Source organism: Mandrillus leucophaeus, unplaced genomic scaffold (genome assembly GCF_000951045.1).
Source record: "Mandrillus leucophaeus isolate KB7577 unplaced genomic scaffold, Mleu.le_1.0 Scaffold537, whole genome shotgun sequence".
NCBI lineage: Eukaryota > Metazoa > Chordata > Mammalia > Primates > Cercopithecidae > Mandrillus > Mandrillus leucophaeus.
In genome coordinates this window covers 389,819-409,336 of record NW_012105775.1, presented here as the reverse complement: position 1 = coordinate 409,336, position 19,518 = coordinate 389,819, and the positions used below count along the sequence as shown (strand labels likewise).

Sequence of the window (19,518 nt, the reverse complement as noted above, 5' to 3'; positions counted from 1 at the left end):
CTCAAACGTACAGTCTGTAATTACATATATGGCAAAAACAACGCTTGACCTTTAAGAATGAAAAGAAAAAAAGATAAGTACTGAGTTGTTAAAGTCAACTTCAGGGTATTCATTACAAAGAAGACAGAATAACTACTGAACATACTCTTTGATTCAAATATCTCTGTGAAGAAACCTCTCTCTACATAAATTGATAGGCATTTAAAAAAAAATTTATTCATCCCGAATTGATGCACTTAACTTCAGCTAGCGGATTTTATATTTCTCAATCTAGCTTATAACTACTACTCTTCATTTACTTCAATTTACAGAATATTTACAAAAGCCCTATTTCAAACCTGGTTCCCATCAGCCCTGCTTTTTTCTTATGTCTTCTTAAATAAGCATACTTTGTAAAATATAGCTGTTTATTCATATATATTTCATTCAATTTTTTTAGTAAATAACATTTATTTAGGAACCATGGTATGCTGTAAATGACCCCTGACTTTTAGTTTCTAGGGGCAATGGAAAGGCACACACACACACACATACACACACACACACACACACTCCAGGATCTTTGTAAATAATCTGTACCAATCTGCCTAGGAGATAGATTTTATTCTTGTCATTTTACTGGTGCAGAAACAGGTTCCAGTATTTAATAAAGATTAAATCTGAATTTGCTTTTAATGATTTTATTCTGTATATTAGAAACTGAATCATCAGAAATTCCTTACATGTTTTAAGAAATAAGTTTTTACTATCTCAATTTGCACTGAACCAGCGCCTTCTGAGACCCTCCCTCTGGGTGCAAATGTCAGAGTAACCTGTTACTCTTAACAACTGGAAAAGGAAAGAACTCAGGACACTTGAACTCCTCTGACCAGCAGACACTTTGGCTAAGGCAGCATTCACATCTTCGACATCATCTTGCCTGGGGAAAGCAGCTCTCAGAAAAGCGCACACATAGAAGAGCCACTTTGTGGTCTTTCCTCGATTTTCTCAGATCAACCTGATTTAGTCTATGATTGTGCAGACTAGGAGACTGAGCCAAGAGACAAAAGGAAGATAATTGCCACACAAAGAAAATGCTCAAGACCTTGCCAAGGGAGAGACTGCCCTAAATAATAACAAGGCTATTAGCAAACGCAGGGTGGGACGGGGAACAGAAAAAGGAAAGATGTCATATGTGAATATGAAAACAAAAGCTGACAAGTAATTCCATTCAGTTTGCCAAGGCGCCTGCCAAAAACATCCCCAAGGAAAAGGGCCATGTGCTCCGTGACGCTCTTCACAGTGACGTTCACATAAAGCACAGAACATCCTGCCCGGCCACAAAACACAACAAATATCAACATCTCGCCAAGGAACAGTTGTGCACTACCTACCATAGGCAGTCTCCTGGTGCTCCACTTCTCTTCTCAGTCTGTCGTAATCTTCTTTAACACTTCCCAGCTTTTTGACATTCCTGGAACTCAACACCAACAGCTTGCTGAGGAGTCCCTCCAGCCCTTCTCTCTCTGATGTTAATGATCTAATCTCCTCGGTGAGGTCTTTAGCTGTACAGAAATGGTTTCCTACAGCACATTGTGGGAGAGAAGGAGGGAAAACAAGCTTTACAGCATCCGCACACATGGAAGATCTAGCAGCAGCTAATGTACATTCACAGCATGGGCAAAGAAACAGAACTTTGAGATCATGTACAACTTCCTTAGCAGTCCTCTGGGGAAAGAACCTGGAAAAATACTGCCCTCCTTAAACTGGAAAAATCACCAGTCTTTTTTATCACCTTATTCTTGTTATGTCTGTTTTAGGAGTTCCATTGGCTAAGCCATGTCCCGTGAAATATGATGACACAAAAATGTCCCAGTGGAATCCAGAGGAACCACAATGTGTCACTCCATTCAAATAATATACAAATGTCAAAGAGATGACATATTATAGCAGTGTGGAAGGGGACTGGGCCATATAATCAGAGTTGACCTAAATTAAATTGCTCCCCTGTTACTCAAATTGCATGACCTGGAGAAAGAAAATTAGCACATCTGGGGCAAATTTCTTATAAAATATGATTGCAATAACACCTGACTCATAGGTAGTTACAAGAATAAACAAGAAATTCTGTCAAGCACTGAGCAAAATATATGGTAAATTAAATGTAGCAAGGTTGCAGCATACAAGGTCAATATGCAAAAATCAATCTTATGTCTAAATATCAACAACAAAAAACTAGAAGATGATTTTTTTAAAAAATACAATTTACAAACTATTTTAAAACTCAAAATAATGACAGATACTTTTTTTAAATATGTGCAAGAGCTCTACAGTAAAAACTATTTTTCAAAAACTGCTGAGACAAAGACAAATAATTTAAAAGATTAAATTATTATACATACACTGGAGGTTCAATATTGGTAATATTTCAGTTTTCCCCACATTGATTCATTGATTTAATACAATTTCAATCAAAATTTTATGAGGCTGTTTTGTAGAAATGTGTGTGCTTATTCTAAAACGTTGAAGAGTGAGCCGGGCATGGTGGCTCACACCTGTAATCCCAGCACTTTGGGAGGCTGAGGTGGGTGGATCCCTTGAGGTCGGGCATTCAAGACCAGCCTGGCTAACGTGGCAAAACCCTATCTCTACTAAAAATACAAAAATTAGTGGCACAGTGGCAAGCACCTGTAATCCCAGCTACTAAAGAGGCTGAGGCAGGAGAATTGCTTAAACCCGGGAGGTAGAGGTTGCAGTGAGCTGAGATCTTGCCACTGCACTCCAGCTTGGGCAATGGAATAAGACTCCACTTCTAAATAAATAAAAAAATAAATGAATAAAATGTAGAAGAATGAGCCCATGAGTTTGAAGCTGTAGTACACTATGATTGCACGATTGCCTGGGCAACATAGCAAGGCCCCATCTCGAAGAAGAAGGAGGAGGAGGAGGAGGAGAAGGAGGGAGGGAGGAAAGGAAGGAGAAGAAGAAGATGATGAAGAAGAAGAAGAATAGGAAGAAAGAAGAGAAGAAGCAGAAGAAGCAGCAGAAACAAGAAGAAGAAGAGGAAGAAGGAGGAGCAGGAGGAAGAGGAGGAGGAGGAAGAAGAAGAAGAGAGGAGAGAGAGGAAGAGGGGGAGAAGGAGAAAGAGGAGGAGGGGGAGGAAGAGGAGGAGGAGCGGTCTAGGTAAACCAAAGCAATCCTTAAAAAGTTAGTCTAAGACTAAGGCTAAAGCCACTATAAATCAAGGTCATATGGCATTGCATATAGATGGACAAATAGATCGATGGAATAGAATAAACAGTCCAGGAGTGGATTTACACATATACAGCCAACCAAAGTGCCAAAGCAAGTCAATAAGGAAAAGAAAGTATTTCAACAAATGGTGCTGGAACAACTAGCTATCCACATGGGAAAAATATTAACCTTGATTCATACCTCAAACCATACAAAAATTTAACTAAAGGTGGATCACAGGCCCAAATGTAAAAGTTAAAACTATAAAGCTTCTACAAAAAATAAAATAAAATAATATTTTATTGACTTTGGAGTAGGCAAGAACTTCAGATTAGATACAGAAAATACTATTTAAAAAAGGATAAATGGGCTTTATCAAAATTAAAAACTCCTCATCAAAAGACATCACTAAAAAAATGAGAAGACAAGTCACAGACTTGAAGAAAATCATTGCAATATGTCTAACTGACAAAGAAGTTGAATACTACAACTCGACAATTAAAACACAAATGGTGCCATTGAAAAACAGGCAAATGAGCCAGATGCGGGGGCTCACGCCTGTAATCCGAGCACTTTGGGAGGCCAAGGTGGGCAGATCACGAAGTCAGGAGATGGAGACCATCCTGGCTAACACAGTGAAACCCCATCTCTACCAAAAATACAAAAAATTAGCCGGGCGTGGTGGTGGGTGCCTGGAGTCCCAGCTACTCGGGAGGCTGAGGCAGGAGAATGGTGTGAACCCGGGAGGCAGAGCTTGCAGTGAGCCCAGATCATGCCATTGCACTCCAGCCTGGGTGACAGAGCGAGACTCCGTCAGGAAGGAAAAAAAAAAAAAAAAAAAAAAAAAACAGGCAAATGACTTAACAGGCATTTTACAAAGTAAGACACACAAACGGCCAATAAGCACATGAAAAAGCATTTGACATCATTAATCATTAAGAAAAGAAAAATTAAAACCATAATGATTCCACTACAAGCCCACTCAAATGTTCCAAATTAACTCAACTAAAAATGTCAACATTCACAAGGGTATGGAGCAACTGGAACTCTCACACATGTAAAATGGTCCCTTCAAGAAAAGTTCTGCCAGTTTCTCATAAGGTTAAATGTATACCTACCCTTCAATCCAACAATTCTACTTCTAGGCATTTACACAAAAGAAATGAAAACACGTCATCAAAAATATTTGCACTCAAATAAATGTTCATAGTGTCTTTATGCCTGAGAGCCAGTCCCAAACTGGAAGCAACCTAAATGTGCATTAGCAGGAAAAAGCAAAAAGAATAATAGAGCTACGCAATGAAAGACTACTCAGCAATAAAAAGAAACAAACCCTTCATGCCTGCAGCAACATGTATGTGTTGTTGGTTTTTTGTTTGTTTTTTTTTTTTAGATGGAGTTTTGCTCTTGTTGCCCAGGCTGGAGTGCAGTGGCGCAATCTCAGCTCATTGCAACCTCCGCCTTCTGGTTTCAAACGATTCTCCTGCCTCAGCCTCCCAGATAGCTGGGATTACAAGTGTCCACCACCACGCCCAGCTAATTTTTGTATTTTTTAGTAGCGACAGGGTTTCACCATGTTGGCCAGGCTGGTCTCAAACTCCAGACCTCGTGATCCGCCCACCTCGGCCTCCCAAAGTGCTGGGATTACAGGCATGAGCCATCGCGCCCTGCCAACATGTATGTGTCTTTACAAAAGATGTAAAAGAGTAGTGCCACATGATTCCATTAAGTTTTAGAACAGGCAAAATTAATCCATGGTAGAAGGTATCAGAATAAAGGAGGGATGATAATGACTGGGACAATACAGGGTGTTGTTTCTTGAGTGATGAAAATGTTCTGTTTCTTGATTGGGCTGTCTGTAACATAGGTGTCAAAATTCAAGATCTGTAAACACTTAAGACCTGTGCATTTCATTGAATGTAAACCATACCTCAATTAAAAAGAGGAAAAATTAGGAAATTTTAAAGTATGAACACTGAACAATAAATTACTAAATATATAACATTAATGAGTGCCCCACAAATTAGTGTTAGAAAACGCCACTATGTTTTCTAAGAATTTATAGTAACTATAATCACAATAATAGCTACAAACTTTCTCACCTTTGAATGTCATCACAACTTTAGGAAATAGGTTATAGCTTATATTATTATTACTATCATTATTATTATTTTACATTTTAACATCTCTGAAACAGGGATGTGCCCTACAATCGCCATCAGCTAGGAAGTAGCAGGATGCAGTGGTTATAACTGGATTGTCTTCCTGGCCCTGGCTGACCATCTGCAACCCCCTGGTGTTTCAATGTACAAACTATTTTAGGACCATCTGCATACTGGCTGTTGCCTGAAAATCTTGTGTTGATGTGGATTTGTAAGACTGGGAAAGCACCAGCATTCAAAACTTGAGGAAAGGTGTTAGCAGTTTGGCAGACAATCCTACAGAAAACAGTTTATTCTTGGGGGAGAAAAAGTTGCCTCCCAACAACTTCAGGGGTTCAGAGGATGATGATGTGTGGGGAAACACGAACCTCGACAACTTTGAGTCCAAATGTGCTTCAGAAGACTCAGACTGAACAAGAAGACGCCTAGGAAAACCTTAACCAATTTATTTTCCTTTTTAATGGGTGATATGTGATTTTTCAAAAGCCTAAATACATCTAAAAGAGCTATATCCGTAAGTATAAGATAAAAATTCTAAACCATAGAAAGCACTGTTACTGTTTAATTGACAGCAATGTTTCTTTCTTTGTAATATATAAAATAACGGGTGCTTTTTATGTTCACTGATATTCATATTGTTATCTCTTTTTACAGCTGGGAAAACGGAAATCTGGAGAACTAAAATATCTTGCTGAAGATCACAGTGCAGTAAACCATAGGACAAGTTTCCAGCTGGAACATCACCCCAGAACCCCTCCTCTTAAGCATAAATTATGTTGCTAACTTCTTTATTGTTACTTAGTAGGCAGATTTCAAACTGATACAAATGTTGAAAATGATACAAAATGTTTTCCCACCTTAAGGGCATTCTGAAGCCTAGCACATATCATCTGTCACTGAAGTCCATAGTTTCCAATGCCACGATTTTATCAAGACCCTATTGAGACTCATGCGTTTGTCTCTCACTGTTTTACGCAACATGGCAAACACAAAAGAGAACAAGTACTGCTCCTGCTCTCCAGGAAGTTACCACAAAATAAAGGGGAGAAGGTGCCTTCCAAAGAAAAAGCAAACACTAGGAGAGGTCAGAGGAGAAGAGAGATTATTCCAGGACAGACTGAGGCAGATTTCGGGAGGGAAGAATATAAGAGTCCCAAAAGAAGAAATAGGAGCCCTGGTTAGAGAGCATTGGGCAGGGGGCAGGAGGTGAGACTAAACTCACAAGGAAGTTGCTTCTAAACAACAGCGCCCCAAATGCCACGCTGCTGGGTTGGACCCATTTAGGAAAAACCCGCAAAGTCCACAGGAGAGCAGACTGCACTTGCATGAGCTTCAAGTTGTAAACAGTAACACAAATAAAACTTCTCCTGGATCGGTAATTTCCATCCTGAACAACGGCCAAGTCAAGGAAGCTGAGGATCGAGCCCCATACCACATGCCACAAAGAACCTCAAGGGACCCCACGCTCTGGGGAGCTCGCAGGAGGACCAGCACGGAGGTGTGACTGTGTTGGAGCAGGGTGGCCACATGTACAATGTTGTACTTTCCAACGTTCCTCCTTAGGCTGTGCTTATGAAGTCCCAACGTGTCTTCTGGGCTGTGTTTTCAACCAAGAGAGTTAATAAAAAGTGGGATGGGCACCAACTATGCCTCCAGAGACACCAGGCAGAATATGCCACAGCGTGCCCTTTCCTCCTGTGAACAGTCAGAAAAAAAGATCTCCAAAAACAAATTGGAAGAGACTACATATACAGAGCGAGTGCCGGTACAAAAGTTTTGCTGGAAATACACCCCCTAATCCCTTGCAACCCATTGCAAGCTCTAGAGACCAGTGCCCTTGGTAAAACATAGGAGAGATCATTAATTAAAGCCTGGGCCCTTTCTTTGATCCTGAGGAATAAGGCTTGGGAAAATGTACAGTGATAAAAGCAAACGTTTTAAAAGAGCAGAATGAGTGTGAATTCCCAAAGAGACCATTCATATCAAAACCCAAGCCATGATAAAATGCTACAATGCCCTTGATTAAAATTTTATAGGTATTTTGACCTCAGATCTAAGCCCATGAGGCTTAGACCAGACCTTGCTTGATGCAGACCTCTCTGACTGCTGAAATTGGTCAGGAGCTTAGTGATGAAAATTTGGAAAGTCAATGCTGATACCTGAAGAAAGTCCCATCAGAGATCTGTGACCTGAAACTTCATAACTTTCACGGGCCCTTTCTAAATGCCACAGAAGGATGTGTGTGGACAAGAATATGCCACCTATGGCATCCCAATACACCTGTGCCTGCCTGCTCTTCAACAAGGGAATGAAACCTGGGTATTCTCATAGTTTTTTAAAGCACTTGTCAACATATTTTATTCTGCAAATAACACAATTTAAATCCCTAGGCATATGCCGAAGCTGACTTTACCCACTCTGTTCTAACAGTTACTTGGCCTCTCTGAATTCAAATATCAGCCAGGTGTAGTGGCTCAACCTGTAATCACAGCACTTTGGGAAGCCAAGATGGGAAGATTGCTTGAGGAGTTGGAGACCAGCCTGGGCAATATAGCAAGACCCCCATCTCTACAGAAAAATTTAAAAATCAGCCAGGCATGGTGGTATGTACCTTTAGTCCTAGCTACTTGGGGAGGTTGAGGTGAGAAGATCGCTTGAGCCCAGGAGCTTAAGGTGGCAGTGAGTCATGATTATACCACTGCATTCTAACCTGGGCAACAGAGCAAGACCCCATCCCTTAAAAAAAATACTACCCTCTGTACTTCATAGTACCTGGGGCATTTTGAATAGTTCTTCCTTCACCTGAGGTCATTATTTGAGAGTCCAATTTTAGAGATTACAATGCTCTCATTACATGGATTGTCTCAGTTAATCTTCCCAACAATCCAGGAAGGGGAGTCTCTTAATGATTGTCTTTGATTTCTGGTTAAAAAACTTAGACCCAGAGGTGACCTTGTGAAGGTCACAAAGTTTCAGAGTTCTAGGATACCATGCAAGGTTGCTGAACTTGAACTTGGTTCTTCTGATCTCACGTCAATAAGTGACTTAGTTAGCACCTGGACAGGAATCATCACTAAAGTGAGAGAGCACATGGCGGGGGGGATGAATCCTGTGCCTACATGGCCCCTTTCACCTGCCCCATCCTCAGGCCTCTCACCTGGGGTACCCCTCACACACATGGCACTTGCCTGAACCCATGGACATTTCAGTTTGTAACGATCCTCCTAAGATTGTCTACTTTCACCTATCCACATTTGAACTACACTTATTTAGTGGAAAAAAAGAAATGAAGCCAGTGCTGAGAATAATCAAACTCCAGAAATAGTAGAGTGCTGTATAATTTGTCTTACATGACACCAGATTTTTCAAGGAACTGTAAGCTCAAGTGCACAGTTAAGCCAGATCAAGATCTACCCTTGTATTTCAGAGCCTTCCCTTGGCGAGGTCAAGGATATCCGCTGTGAGCTTGGGCTGGCTGAACCAAAGCGCAACTGAGGCAGCCAACCAGCCCCAGCCAACTGCTCCCCTCCCCACCCCCCTTCTTCCTGGAGGTCCCTTCAGCTAGAATCTGCCATTTTCTGTCAGGGCTGTGCATTTCTTCCAGTCACCATGACTTCCTGAGACAGCCAAAAGCATTTCCTGTGAGCAGAGCCCCACGGCTGGCTTTGCACATTGAACATTTCAGATGGCCACATATTTCATAGAATACAAGGGGAAGATAACACTGGACACACAAAACTTTCCAACTGCTTGAGAAAATTTGGTGCCTAGTGACAGGCTAAATAGACAACCAGACAACAGCTAGGCCATATCAAAAGGTGGAACTCTGATCCACAAGGTGCAGCAACTTTCCCAGAACACAATATCCCTACCTACAAAAAGCAACCCTGGAAGCCGGTCTGCTCTAACACCTGCTGGAAGCCAAATTGCTGTCTAGTAACTCTCCAGGAAGTTAAATAATAATTTCTGTAACAATTGGCCCAAAATGTTCAGGACTGGATTAATAACTGATGGCTTCCCTAATTTTTGTCCCCAATTCCAACTTAGAACCCACCAGAGAAAGCCAAATATGCTCCCATAACCAAGCACACAGGATGTTCGCTTCTAGTGAGCCGCCTCCAGCTTCCCCTCATCGATAACCTCCAATCAGGGCGCATCTGAAGACTTCACCTTTTTCCACTATAAAGCTTTCCCACTCGTCTGCCCACCTTTGAGTCTCTGCCAAATTGCAGGTGATGGTGTCTGACTCCCTTGCTGTAGCAAGCTCTGCATAACAGCTTTTGCTTATTCTCATTGGGTAGGTCTTCATTGCTTTTCACACCGGATAGGCATCATCTTTGAAAACGTCTTTATTGGGTCTCTTGTCTCCCTCCTCCAGTCACTGATCTAAATCACAGACTTTTTTAGAAAGGGGGAAAATAGTAAAGAAAGAAAGCAACTGAGTTGATGCTCCCAGCCACTGTCTGTATCCTGAATTTTGTTTTTCTGCCATATGTCAAGTGGCCTCTCCTGGACCATCGTCACTGCTTCTCCTGCTTCCTTGCAGCTGCAGACACAGGAGCGCTCTGTAGGTCTGGCCTTGAGTCCCCACCCACCCCGGTACAGGGCCAGCCCCTGCTGTTCTGAATCAGTGTTTTCAGTGACCACTTAAAACACAGTGAGTGTCCATGCCTCTGTGATCTGCTCTTTCCAGTTCCATACAATGTTAAGAACCCACTTAAGAATGTTTAATCATTCAATAGTTTTTCTTAGCATATAATAAAAAAGTGATTTAAATACAACCTATTTTATTTTAGATTATATCATTGGGGTTATTTTACAAAGTTACCTTTAAATACTATTGCAAATAAAATTAATAACAAGCAAAATTCTTATTCTTCCTTGTTTGATAACTGACATGGTCCGTTTAATTTCCTTTAAATTAATTATGCAAGAAAAGGATATTTTCTCAAGAAAATTTAAGATGATATATATTTATTGGTTGGGTGCCAAATATTCATTCAGAAGATGGAAATTTAAATCCTTGTTTCTAAATTTAAGGAAAAAACTACTTCCATTACTTGATGTGTGAAATTCACCCATTTTGTGTTTATCTAGAAAATCTAGTTTATTGTTTAAATGTTCTTATTTTCCCCAAAATCATCAGTTAGGAGAGAAGATTTCAAGCTGCCATTCAAATACAATTGTGTGCAATGAATACATTTCGGGTATAGATAGTTTTTACTCTCTATAAATGAAACGCCAAATTGGACAGAACCATCCTTTTTTTTTTTTTTTTTCCCCTAAGGCTTTTGGAGTATCAGAGACATCCTCTTATGTTATTTTAAAATAAAAAATTTTTTGAGCTGTTTGCTTCTTGGAAACAGATAACAAGGGGGCAGGTGAGATTAAAAAAAAAAAAAAAAAAAAAGTATCCAAACTGAGGTGAGACCCAAAGATGGCCAATCTAATAACCAGGCAGAAGTCTCTGCCTGTCCTGGGAAGGCTCCCTCGTTGGCCAGAGGAGCCCACTTGTTGGGCTGCCAACTGGTTCCTATAAATTCTAAGGCAATTAGAATCATGTTGTGACTCTAACGGGAATGAGACAGCTGCCCAGGCATTAGAAGAAAACCACACCCAATGGCTCAAGCCAGTGGCAAGAGATAAAAACTTAGAGGCATCTCCCCTGACTAGCAGACTGGGCTCCCTGCTTCCCCTCTGCTTCCTTTAAACAGACCATTCACACATTTGCCTGAAAACTTACAGTGACCCAGACCCTACTCCCTATACACACTGCCAGTTGTCATGTGTCTTGTTTCTCTCTCTCTGCATGACGCTTCATTCCTATCTGGAGTGGCCCAGGGACAAAGGACTGCCCTCCCGTCTCTCTGTGCCCTCCCTGCCCAGGATCCATAAATTACACTTTTTGAATTTGTTCCCTACTGTGGTGTATATTGCATTTGCACCTTCCATCTGAAGAACCAGGGCATGCCCCAGGCCAGGTTTTACCTGGGACGCCCAAGAGAGCACAAGGTTGGGCTCCCAGCGCCAAAGCAATGGGCAGGTGGGCATAAACTGAACACAGGAAAGGCAAGAGCCACAAAGACATATAAACAAGTTTCCCAGGCAAGGAGCCCCTGGTCACAGGTCAGACAACTAGGCATTGCATCTTCCAGGTAAAAGCAGCATCCTATGAAAGGCACGCAGTAAACACCATGTCCATCTCCCCTTCATTTCTCCTTAGGGCAGGTTGCTAGCTGTTCTGGGACTGGAACCTCAGTTTAGCTGGGGGCTCTCAGAACAGACAGCTAGATGAATTAAACAAGGAAGCCTCTCAGCCTCAGGCACATCTTCTAGGACAAGGAGAAGGCCAGGGGAGAGTAAGATCAGCGATCCTACAAGACGTGCTTCCAGGCCAAGGCCAGGCTGCAGTTGCAGGTACTTACCCAAGGTGCACATTGGGCCTGGAGCTTCACATGGGTGTGCAAAGATGTGACTCAAAAGTCCATCTGCCAGAAGTGAGCAGGGCAGGCCAGCTCTCCTCTCACTGGTACAGCGGTTCTAGCCCTCACAGAACATTAAAACCACGTGGAAACTGTTTATGACGGTTCCCATATTCAGGAACAATCCCTAGAGATTCTGACGGAAGGAATTTGGTGCTGCATGGGTACCAGTATTTTTAAATTTCCCCAGATGATCCTAACATGCAGTCTGAGTGAAAAACGCAAATTTGACAGCTACACAAATTTAGAGCTTCTCTAAAACATACAGGGTATAATACCGGGCCCATCCACTGGAAGTGCTTCTGTCGGGAATGCAAAGAAAAAAGAAAAAGATGGCCAACATCTACCATTTTAAAGGGATTCCAGCAAGCATATTATAAAATGCAGGGCTGCCTCTGGCATCTGGAAGCAGCTTGGGTGCCCTGGATATAATTCTCTTTTAAAAGCTTTTTCACAGCATTTGCAGACTACTTAAGACTGGCCTTCATCTTGTGCCAAAATAGCAGGGCTGTGTTTGTTTAGCTTCAAGATTTTCAGGTCCAGTTGATTAAAAAAGGTGAGTGAGAAGCCTGCCAACACACAGTGGGGCTGTCACCCAGGCAGCTGCTGCTGCTGGCTTCCAGCGTCCAGAAGCTGGAACATCGGCCAGCTCCAATCACCTGGCAGAGGATGGATCCGATGAGCAGGAGGACTGGGGCTTAAAACCAGACATACCCACTGGAGTCAGGGCAGGCGACGAAAAGCCTGACAAGTGAAGGAGGTATGAAAACGACAGATTTCTAGGAATCAGCAACCAACCAATGAGGGTTAATTTTTTGAAAAATAAATACTTCTACTGGCTGTCTTTTCAGTGCCAGGCATTAAACAAAGTGGAAGAAAAAAATTTCAGGGTGACTCAACAGATGGACCAGGTCAATAATAAGGGGTAATTCGAGCAGGACAAGCCTGGAGCGGGAAGTGCATGCAGGATGCCAACATCAGAGCAGCCAGGCATCAGAGAGCCAGCCTTGACTACTCACGGGGCCTCAGGGCCTGAGCCTTCGTCCGAGGGCAAGGGAGTGGCCGGGGCTTGGCTGGCCCCGTTCCAGATGAGGACTTCGATACTCGCCAGGTCAATGAGCACCGATAGAGGTAGGGCCCAACATAGGACTGTGTCTCAGAACGGTGCAGACCCACAGTCCAACACACAGGAAGGATGCTTGTTGCTAAGTCTTAGACACGGGAACTGGAGGAGGCTTGAGGGCCCCCAGCAGTGGGAAGGCAGGCATGGCATGCAGATGGTGGATGCAGACTCAAGACACCAACTCTCATCGCTCCAGGTTGGTGGTTTGGAAAGTCCCAGCCCATTCTAGAGAAGGAAACAGGCCCAGTTTTCTGATGGGGATGGGTAGTAGCCACAGAGCACAAGTCAGCCCCACCCACCACACACTTGCTGTAGTGCCACACTCTCGGTCCTAGAGGGCACCAATGCTTTCCCTTCGCTCTGCCCCAGGGTCAAAGCCATCAAGTCCTGGGCAGGGGGCGGGAGCATTCAGTGAGAGCAGCACAGAGGTTTGAGATCTTCGCTCTCACTTCCTTTCCAGGCAGTCAGTTGAGCAAGGTGGGTCTGGGGCTTCATCTTGGGAGAAGAGGCCTTTCACCCTTGAGCTCTGCAGGACCTCAGTTTGTCCCAGGACAAACCTCCTACAGTGGGCAGTTAGGTCAGACCTGCTCCAGGCCTCGGAAGACTCTCTTCTCCTTGGCTTCTCTTACTGCACTGGATCCAGCCAGGACATTGATCAGACCTCCAGGGCCCAGGTTAAAAATATGTGGCCCAGCTCTAGGAGAGAAGCCAGCAGGTCTCCCAGGCTCTTGAACTCAGAGCTGAAAACCAAACAAAAAAATGAATCCTCCCCATTGACAAGTGGCCCAGCCTGGTTGGCCAGGCAGGAGAGTGCACAAGCACTGAGGCCAAAGCTGCCTTGTAATAAGAGGTACGCTGGCCGGGAACCCGCAGCACCGAGTGTCACCTGGTCAGAGAGACACCTGCTGGCTGGGTCTCCCTCAACTCAGACGCATGGCTAACAATCGCTAGCTAAGCATGTATTCACTCTTGGAAAGAGATGTCACATTCGCATATTTATTATCTCATGTATTAATATACTGATGTACCACATTATTCTAATTCACTACCTCACTTAATTCTTACAACAACCTAATGTGACAGGCAATATTATTATTAGCTCCATTTTATAGATGAAGAAACAAGACCTGAAAGGGTTAAATAACTTGCTCAAGATCATTCAGCCAAGTCATGATAAAGCTGCACTTGAACACACGCGTCTCAGATTCCAAAGCCCAAGTTTCTCTCTACTACCTGTATGGCCCCTGCACTCAAACACTGAGAAATCTGTCTGCGCTGGTGAGTTTCTCACTCCAAGTCAGTATGGATAGAGCTCAGGGCTGTACTCTCCTTCTCTAGTGATATGGTTTGGATCTGTGTCCCATCCAAGTCTCACGTTGAAATGTAATCCTCAGTGCTGGAGGTGGGACCCGATGGAAGGTGATTGTCTCATAGGGGCGGTTTCTCATTAATGATTTAGCCCCACCCCTCTTGGCGACGTTGTTACGATAGTGAGTTATCGCAAGGTCTGGCTATTTAGAAGTGTGTGGCCCCTCCCCCAACCCCTCCTCCTGCTCTGGCTATGTGAAGTGCTGGTTTCCCCTTCACCTTCCGCCATGATTGCAAGTTTCCCGAGGCCTCTCCAGAAGCTAAGCAGATGCTGCCATGCTTCCTGTACAATCTGCAGAATCATGAGCCAATTAAACCTCCTTTCTTTGTAAATTACCCAGTCTCAGGTATTTCTTTACAGCAGTGTGAGAACTGACTGATATCTAGGAAGGACAGTAACAACAGAATCCACTTTTGCTATCGGCTTTAAACCAAACTATTCTCTGCGGAACAGGAAAATTGAAGCAGAAAGAGAGAATAGAAAGAAAAGAGGTGACTAAAACACATTTAAGGTGTGTACAGGTCAGTGAAAAGGGAGAGAAACTATGAGCTTTCTAAATTACTTTTGTTAATGTGTATTACACCACACTCAACTGGATACATCAATATCATCACGGTTCTTCTAAAAATCAATAATTACCTATCTGTAGTAGATTTCCTATACTAGCCTACTTGTCTTCCTTTTTTCATTTCTAACATCTTAGTTAATTCTATGACTCCCGAGGTCTTACCACATCCACCCCTCTGTGTACAACATGGCTGGATCACGCTTCCCAAAGTCTGGTTTTAGTCATTCAGTACTCCTCTAAAACATTGTAATGGCTCCCTAAAATGCTCTTATCCTTAGCCTACAATTCAGAGCTCTGTGTATCCTGGTCGTAACCGACTTTGAAGAGCTACCACAATACTAATCCTATACCTGGGCCAGTCTAGACTGCTCTTCCTTCTGAAGAAATAGTTGTGCTTTTCCTCCACACTCAGCCCGGGCATATCTAGCTCCACTCCACTGTGGCCAATGGGACAACACAGCTATCAAAAAAGAAGAGACATTGGGCCAGGATGCCTATAATCCCAGTGACTCCAGAGGCTAAGGCGGAAGGATGGCTTGAATCCAGGGATTCAAGGCTGCAGTGAACTATGATCTCACCTCTGCACTCCAGCCTGGGTAACAGAGCAAGACCTTGTCTCAAAAAAAAAAAAAAAAGGAAGGGGGATCTTCTCCTGTTCTCTACTGCATCCTCAGTGCCCAGAACCAGATCTGGCACTTCGTAGATGCTCAATGATATTTTTCTTTTCAGTAAATAAATGGAACAGGCCATTTCCTCTGACTGAAAAGCTTTCTGTCCGGCTCTTCAGTTCTCAAAATCCTTCTGTCTCAGTAAGCACTGTGTCACTTTTTAGAACATGGCACTGAAACTCTTTGACACATCTCTCACTGAGACTTGTCATAATGGCCCTTCCCTTGAATCAGCGCACCAGGAATGCTGGACCAATAAAACACAATGGAAGTAACACTGCAGTGGTTATAAAAATATGCCCACCAAATTCTTTAATACTCCTCCTTTGGGGTAAAACCTGTTTCCTTCCCCTTCCCTGTGGGCTGAACTTAGTGACTTGCTTCTATTCACTAAGCAGAAGTGATGCTGTGTGACTTTGAAGGCTAAGTCCTAACAAGGCACTGTGGTTTCTGTCTTATTTGCTCTCTCTCCCTCAGATCACTGGCTCTGAGGAAATCAGCTGCTATGTTGCAAGAGGTCCTATGGCACAGCTCTTGTGGCAAGGAACTGAAGCCGTCTGTTAACAACACATGCATGAGCTTGGAAGCAGATCTTTCGGTCCCAGCCAAGCCTTTAGATGACTGCAGCTCCAAAGTGTGTCTTAACAGCAACCTCATGAGACCCTGAGTCAGAGCCATCCAGCTAATTCACTCTGGACTCCTGTCTCTCAGAGACTGTGAGAGATAAAGGTTTGTTGTTTCAGGCTATGAAGTTTGGGGAGCCACTTACTACACATTAATAGAGATGTATGCCAGTTTCTGAATTCAGACCTTAAGAATAAGAAATTTCCATTTCCTTTCTCTTGGGACACTCGCTCTTGGAACCTAGCAGCCATGTTGTAAGGAAGCCAAGCTGCCTATAGAGAGGCCCACAGAGACAGCACTCAACAGCCAGACCATATGTATGCACCATATTTGGTGTGGATTCTCCCACCAAATATGGGAGCCACCCCAGTTGAGCCATCCCAGCTGTCCCTGCCAAGCCCTGCCCAAATTGTATTTCCATGGGCAAAATAAATAACTGGTCATATTTTAAGTCACAACATCTTGAGATGATTTATTATGCAGCAGTAGACAATGAAAACAGATTTTGGTATCTGGATATGGAATGCTGTTGTAAAAATATCCTAAAATCAAGGCATTGGTTTGGGGACATGGTAGTAGGCAGAAGCCTCATGGGCCTCAGTGAAGGATGAAAAAAAGTAAGAAAAATATATCAGAAGCTAGAAAAAAAATATCCTTGTAGTGGCAAAAAAGTCATTGAGTTACCAACTGAGGCAATATAAAAAAGAGTCCTTAATAATTGTAATTATATATCCAAGGAGATTTCCAGGCAGAATACAGAAGTGCCCACTGACCTCCTGTCACTGCCTGTGATGAAATGCAGGAGAAGAGAGATGAATTAAAGAATAAACTGTTACATGTAAAGGAGCTAGATCTGACCAGGTTTGAAAATGAAACTAATTTCTTATTCCTGCTCTCTGCAAATGGTGAATAATTCTCAAATTAAGAAAGGGCCTCAGGCCATAGATCAAAGTCAGGATGGATGTATTAGTCCTTTCTCACACTACTATAAAGATACCACCTGAGACTGGGTAATTTATAAAGAAAATATGTTTAGTTGGCTCACAGTTCTGCATGGCTAGGGAGGCCTCAGGAAACTTACAATCATGGCAGAAGGCAAGGGGAAGGCAAGGCACCTTCTTCACAAGGTGGCGAGAAGAATGAATGCAGGAAGAACTACCAAACACTTGTTAAACCATCAGATCTCAAGAGAACTCACTCACTATCATGAGAACAGCATGGGGGAAGCCACCCTCATGATCCAAACACCTCTCACCAGGTCCCTCCCTTGAATGTGGGGATTACAATTTGAGATGAGATTTGGGTGGGGACACAGAGCCAAACCATATCATTCGGTCTACAAATCTAAGAGAGAGAATCATAGAAACTTGAAGACAGACAAAAGACCCCCTAAGAATCTTAATGACATCTCTCAAGATCCTCTCCATTCAATAGGGGTTTTAAGAATCTTACCTAATGGAGTGAAGGTTTGCCCACTCTGAAGGTATCGAAATAGGAGGAAACAGAAATAGCATTATATGCAGGAGTTGCAAAAAAATGTCAACCACCTTATCACCAGTATCACCCATTGACTGAAGGGCCCGTCCACCAAAGAGCATACAGTGCAATCAGAAAATAGTGAGGTCAAAAGGTCAGTTACCAGGAGGGTTAATTCAGGTCATCCTTCAACAGATCAGGCCTTACCAATTTTCTCAGCTGACCAAAGAGCTAAAACAGGAAACCTATCCCATAGCCATATGCCATCTTAGGCATTTTCCCTGGAGTCTGAAGAGAGATTGTTCACACTGGAGTGAGGCTATCTCTGCTGCCTGAATTATACATTTCTTCCCTCGGGCTTAATACAGACTCATCCACCTGTATTCCTGGGAAAGATATATTGATTAAGAAAGGCAAAAACCCTAACTCAGAAGCAAGACTGTGTTCAATCTTCTTTTTTTTTCTCTTAGCAAATGGGCTCATAATTTCAAGTAAATGGCATGTGAAGCTGTTAAGAGCCAAGCCCCACATTCACACTGCCATGTTCTACTGGTTGTAAATAATACGCGTGACTGCACCAGGGACCAAATTGCTCATTAGCTGCCAACATTAGTTGTTTAATGATCTGAGGAGCAGAAGCTGCCAATTATTGTATTCCTTCTTAAAATACCATTTAAAACCCACACATGTAATTATTATACCTTTTCGTTAAATTTTCATGATTCTTTTGAAGCTGATGAGCTATGGGTCCATTCAACCTACAAAACTCAGAGAACTTTTTGAAGCTGTCATTATGTAACTGGGTTAAATATCCATATATAATACACCAAGAGAGGGCCTGGACTTTAGCCCCAGGTCAGCCACTGCTGAGCTAATTGAGTGACCTTAACCAAAGGACACATCCCGCAGCCTCAACCTCCCCATCAGTCCATTCGGATCACGGTCTCTCTCCCATCTACCTAATACAGTAATTGTGAAAATAAAATAACAAATACAGAGGAGTGTTTGAACGCACTATTCAAATGATAGGATAAGATACTGTTTTCAGAGACTCTTGTTTTCAAGCTACTAATTAATGGAAAAATAATTCCTTAATAACTGCCAGACTAAGAGGGAGCATAATCCTTTGGGGATTTGCCAAGTTTCTGTGACTAGATTTTTAAACCGAGGACATCCATTTGTCTCATGCTACCATCCTTCCCCCACAGGAAGGGTCTGAGCACACCCAATAATCCTCATTCAGTGTTTACAGATACACAATACTACATACACATCTGCTAGAATCATATGGCACACAGAGTACATTCAGTCTCTAAACTCTTCAAGAAACAGGAACTGGAAGTCCCAAATGCGGTATTCAGATAAACAACTTGTGCTATATTATGTGTACATTAGTGAAACTCCCCAGAAAAGCTTTCAGATGTCTGAGAATGACATAATAACCGTGGAATGTTCATCAAGGGCAAAACACAGTGCGCTGGTGGCTGTCATTATTTTAGTTGGACAGCTTCAACATCTCCTACACTGCCAGTTACCTGATATGGCATGCATTTTGGCTTCAAGCAAGGCTGGTAGTTGGGTTTCAATATCGTTAACTTTCTTCCTCAGGGTGCTGCAGAATTTCTCACTCATACACACCTAGGGGGAGAGAAATGGCCAGGAATCATCATTTATTCAGCTAAAAATCAGAAGGCAGTAGAACAGCCAGGTCAGAGATTTCTGGATTTGTAAGTAATTAAAAGGGGTGATGAAGAGTAATTGGAGGATAATGCTCAAAAAGCAAGAAATGGAAAAAGAAAGACAAGGAAGAGAGGGAGGGAGGGAGGGAGGGAG

At 42.8% G+C, this 19,518-nt stretch overlaps 1 protein-coding gene across 6 annotated transcripts in view; it reads right to left on the bottom strand.

Annotated features, from left to right (window-relative positions):
• Nucleotides 1–19,518, bottom strand: part of DISC1 (disrupted in schizophrenia 1) — a 430,525-nt gene that overhangs the window by 216,183 nt on the left and 194,824 nt on the right. For 5 of the 6 annotated variants that reach the window (XM_011997303.1, XM_011997304.1, XM_011997306.1 and 2 more), the window contains exons 8-9: nt 19,221–19,323; nt 1,374–1,562 (exon numbers count right to left, since the gene is read on the bottom strand). The exons of the other annotated variant lie outside the window; for it this stretch is intronic. In XM_011997303.1, the coding sequence (XP_011852693.1) occupies nt 1,374–1,562; nt 19,221–19,323 (292 nt within the window). The remainder of the gene's footprint in view (nt 1–1,373; nt 1,563–19,220; nt 19,324–19,518) is intronic. 6 annotated transcript variants of the gene reach the window in all.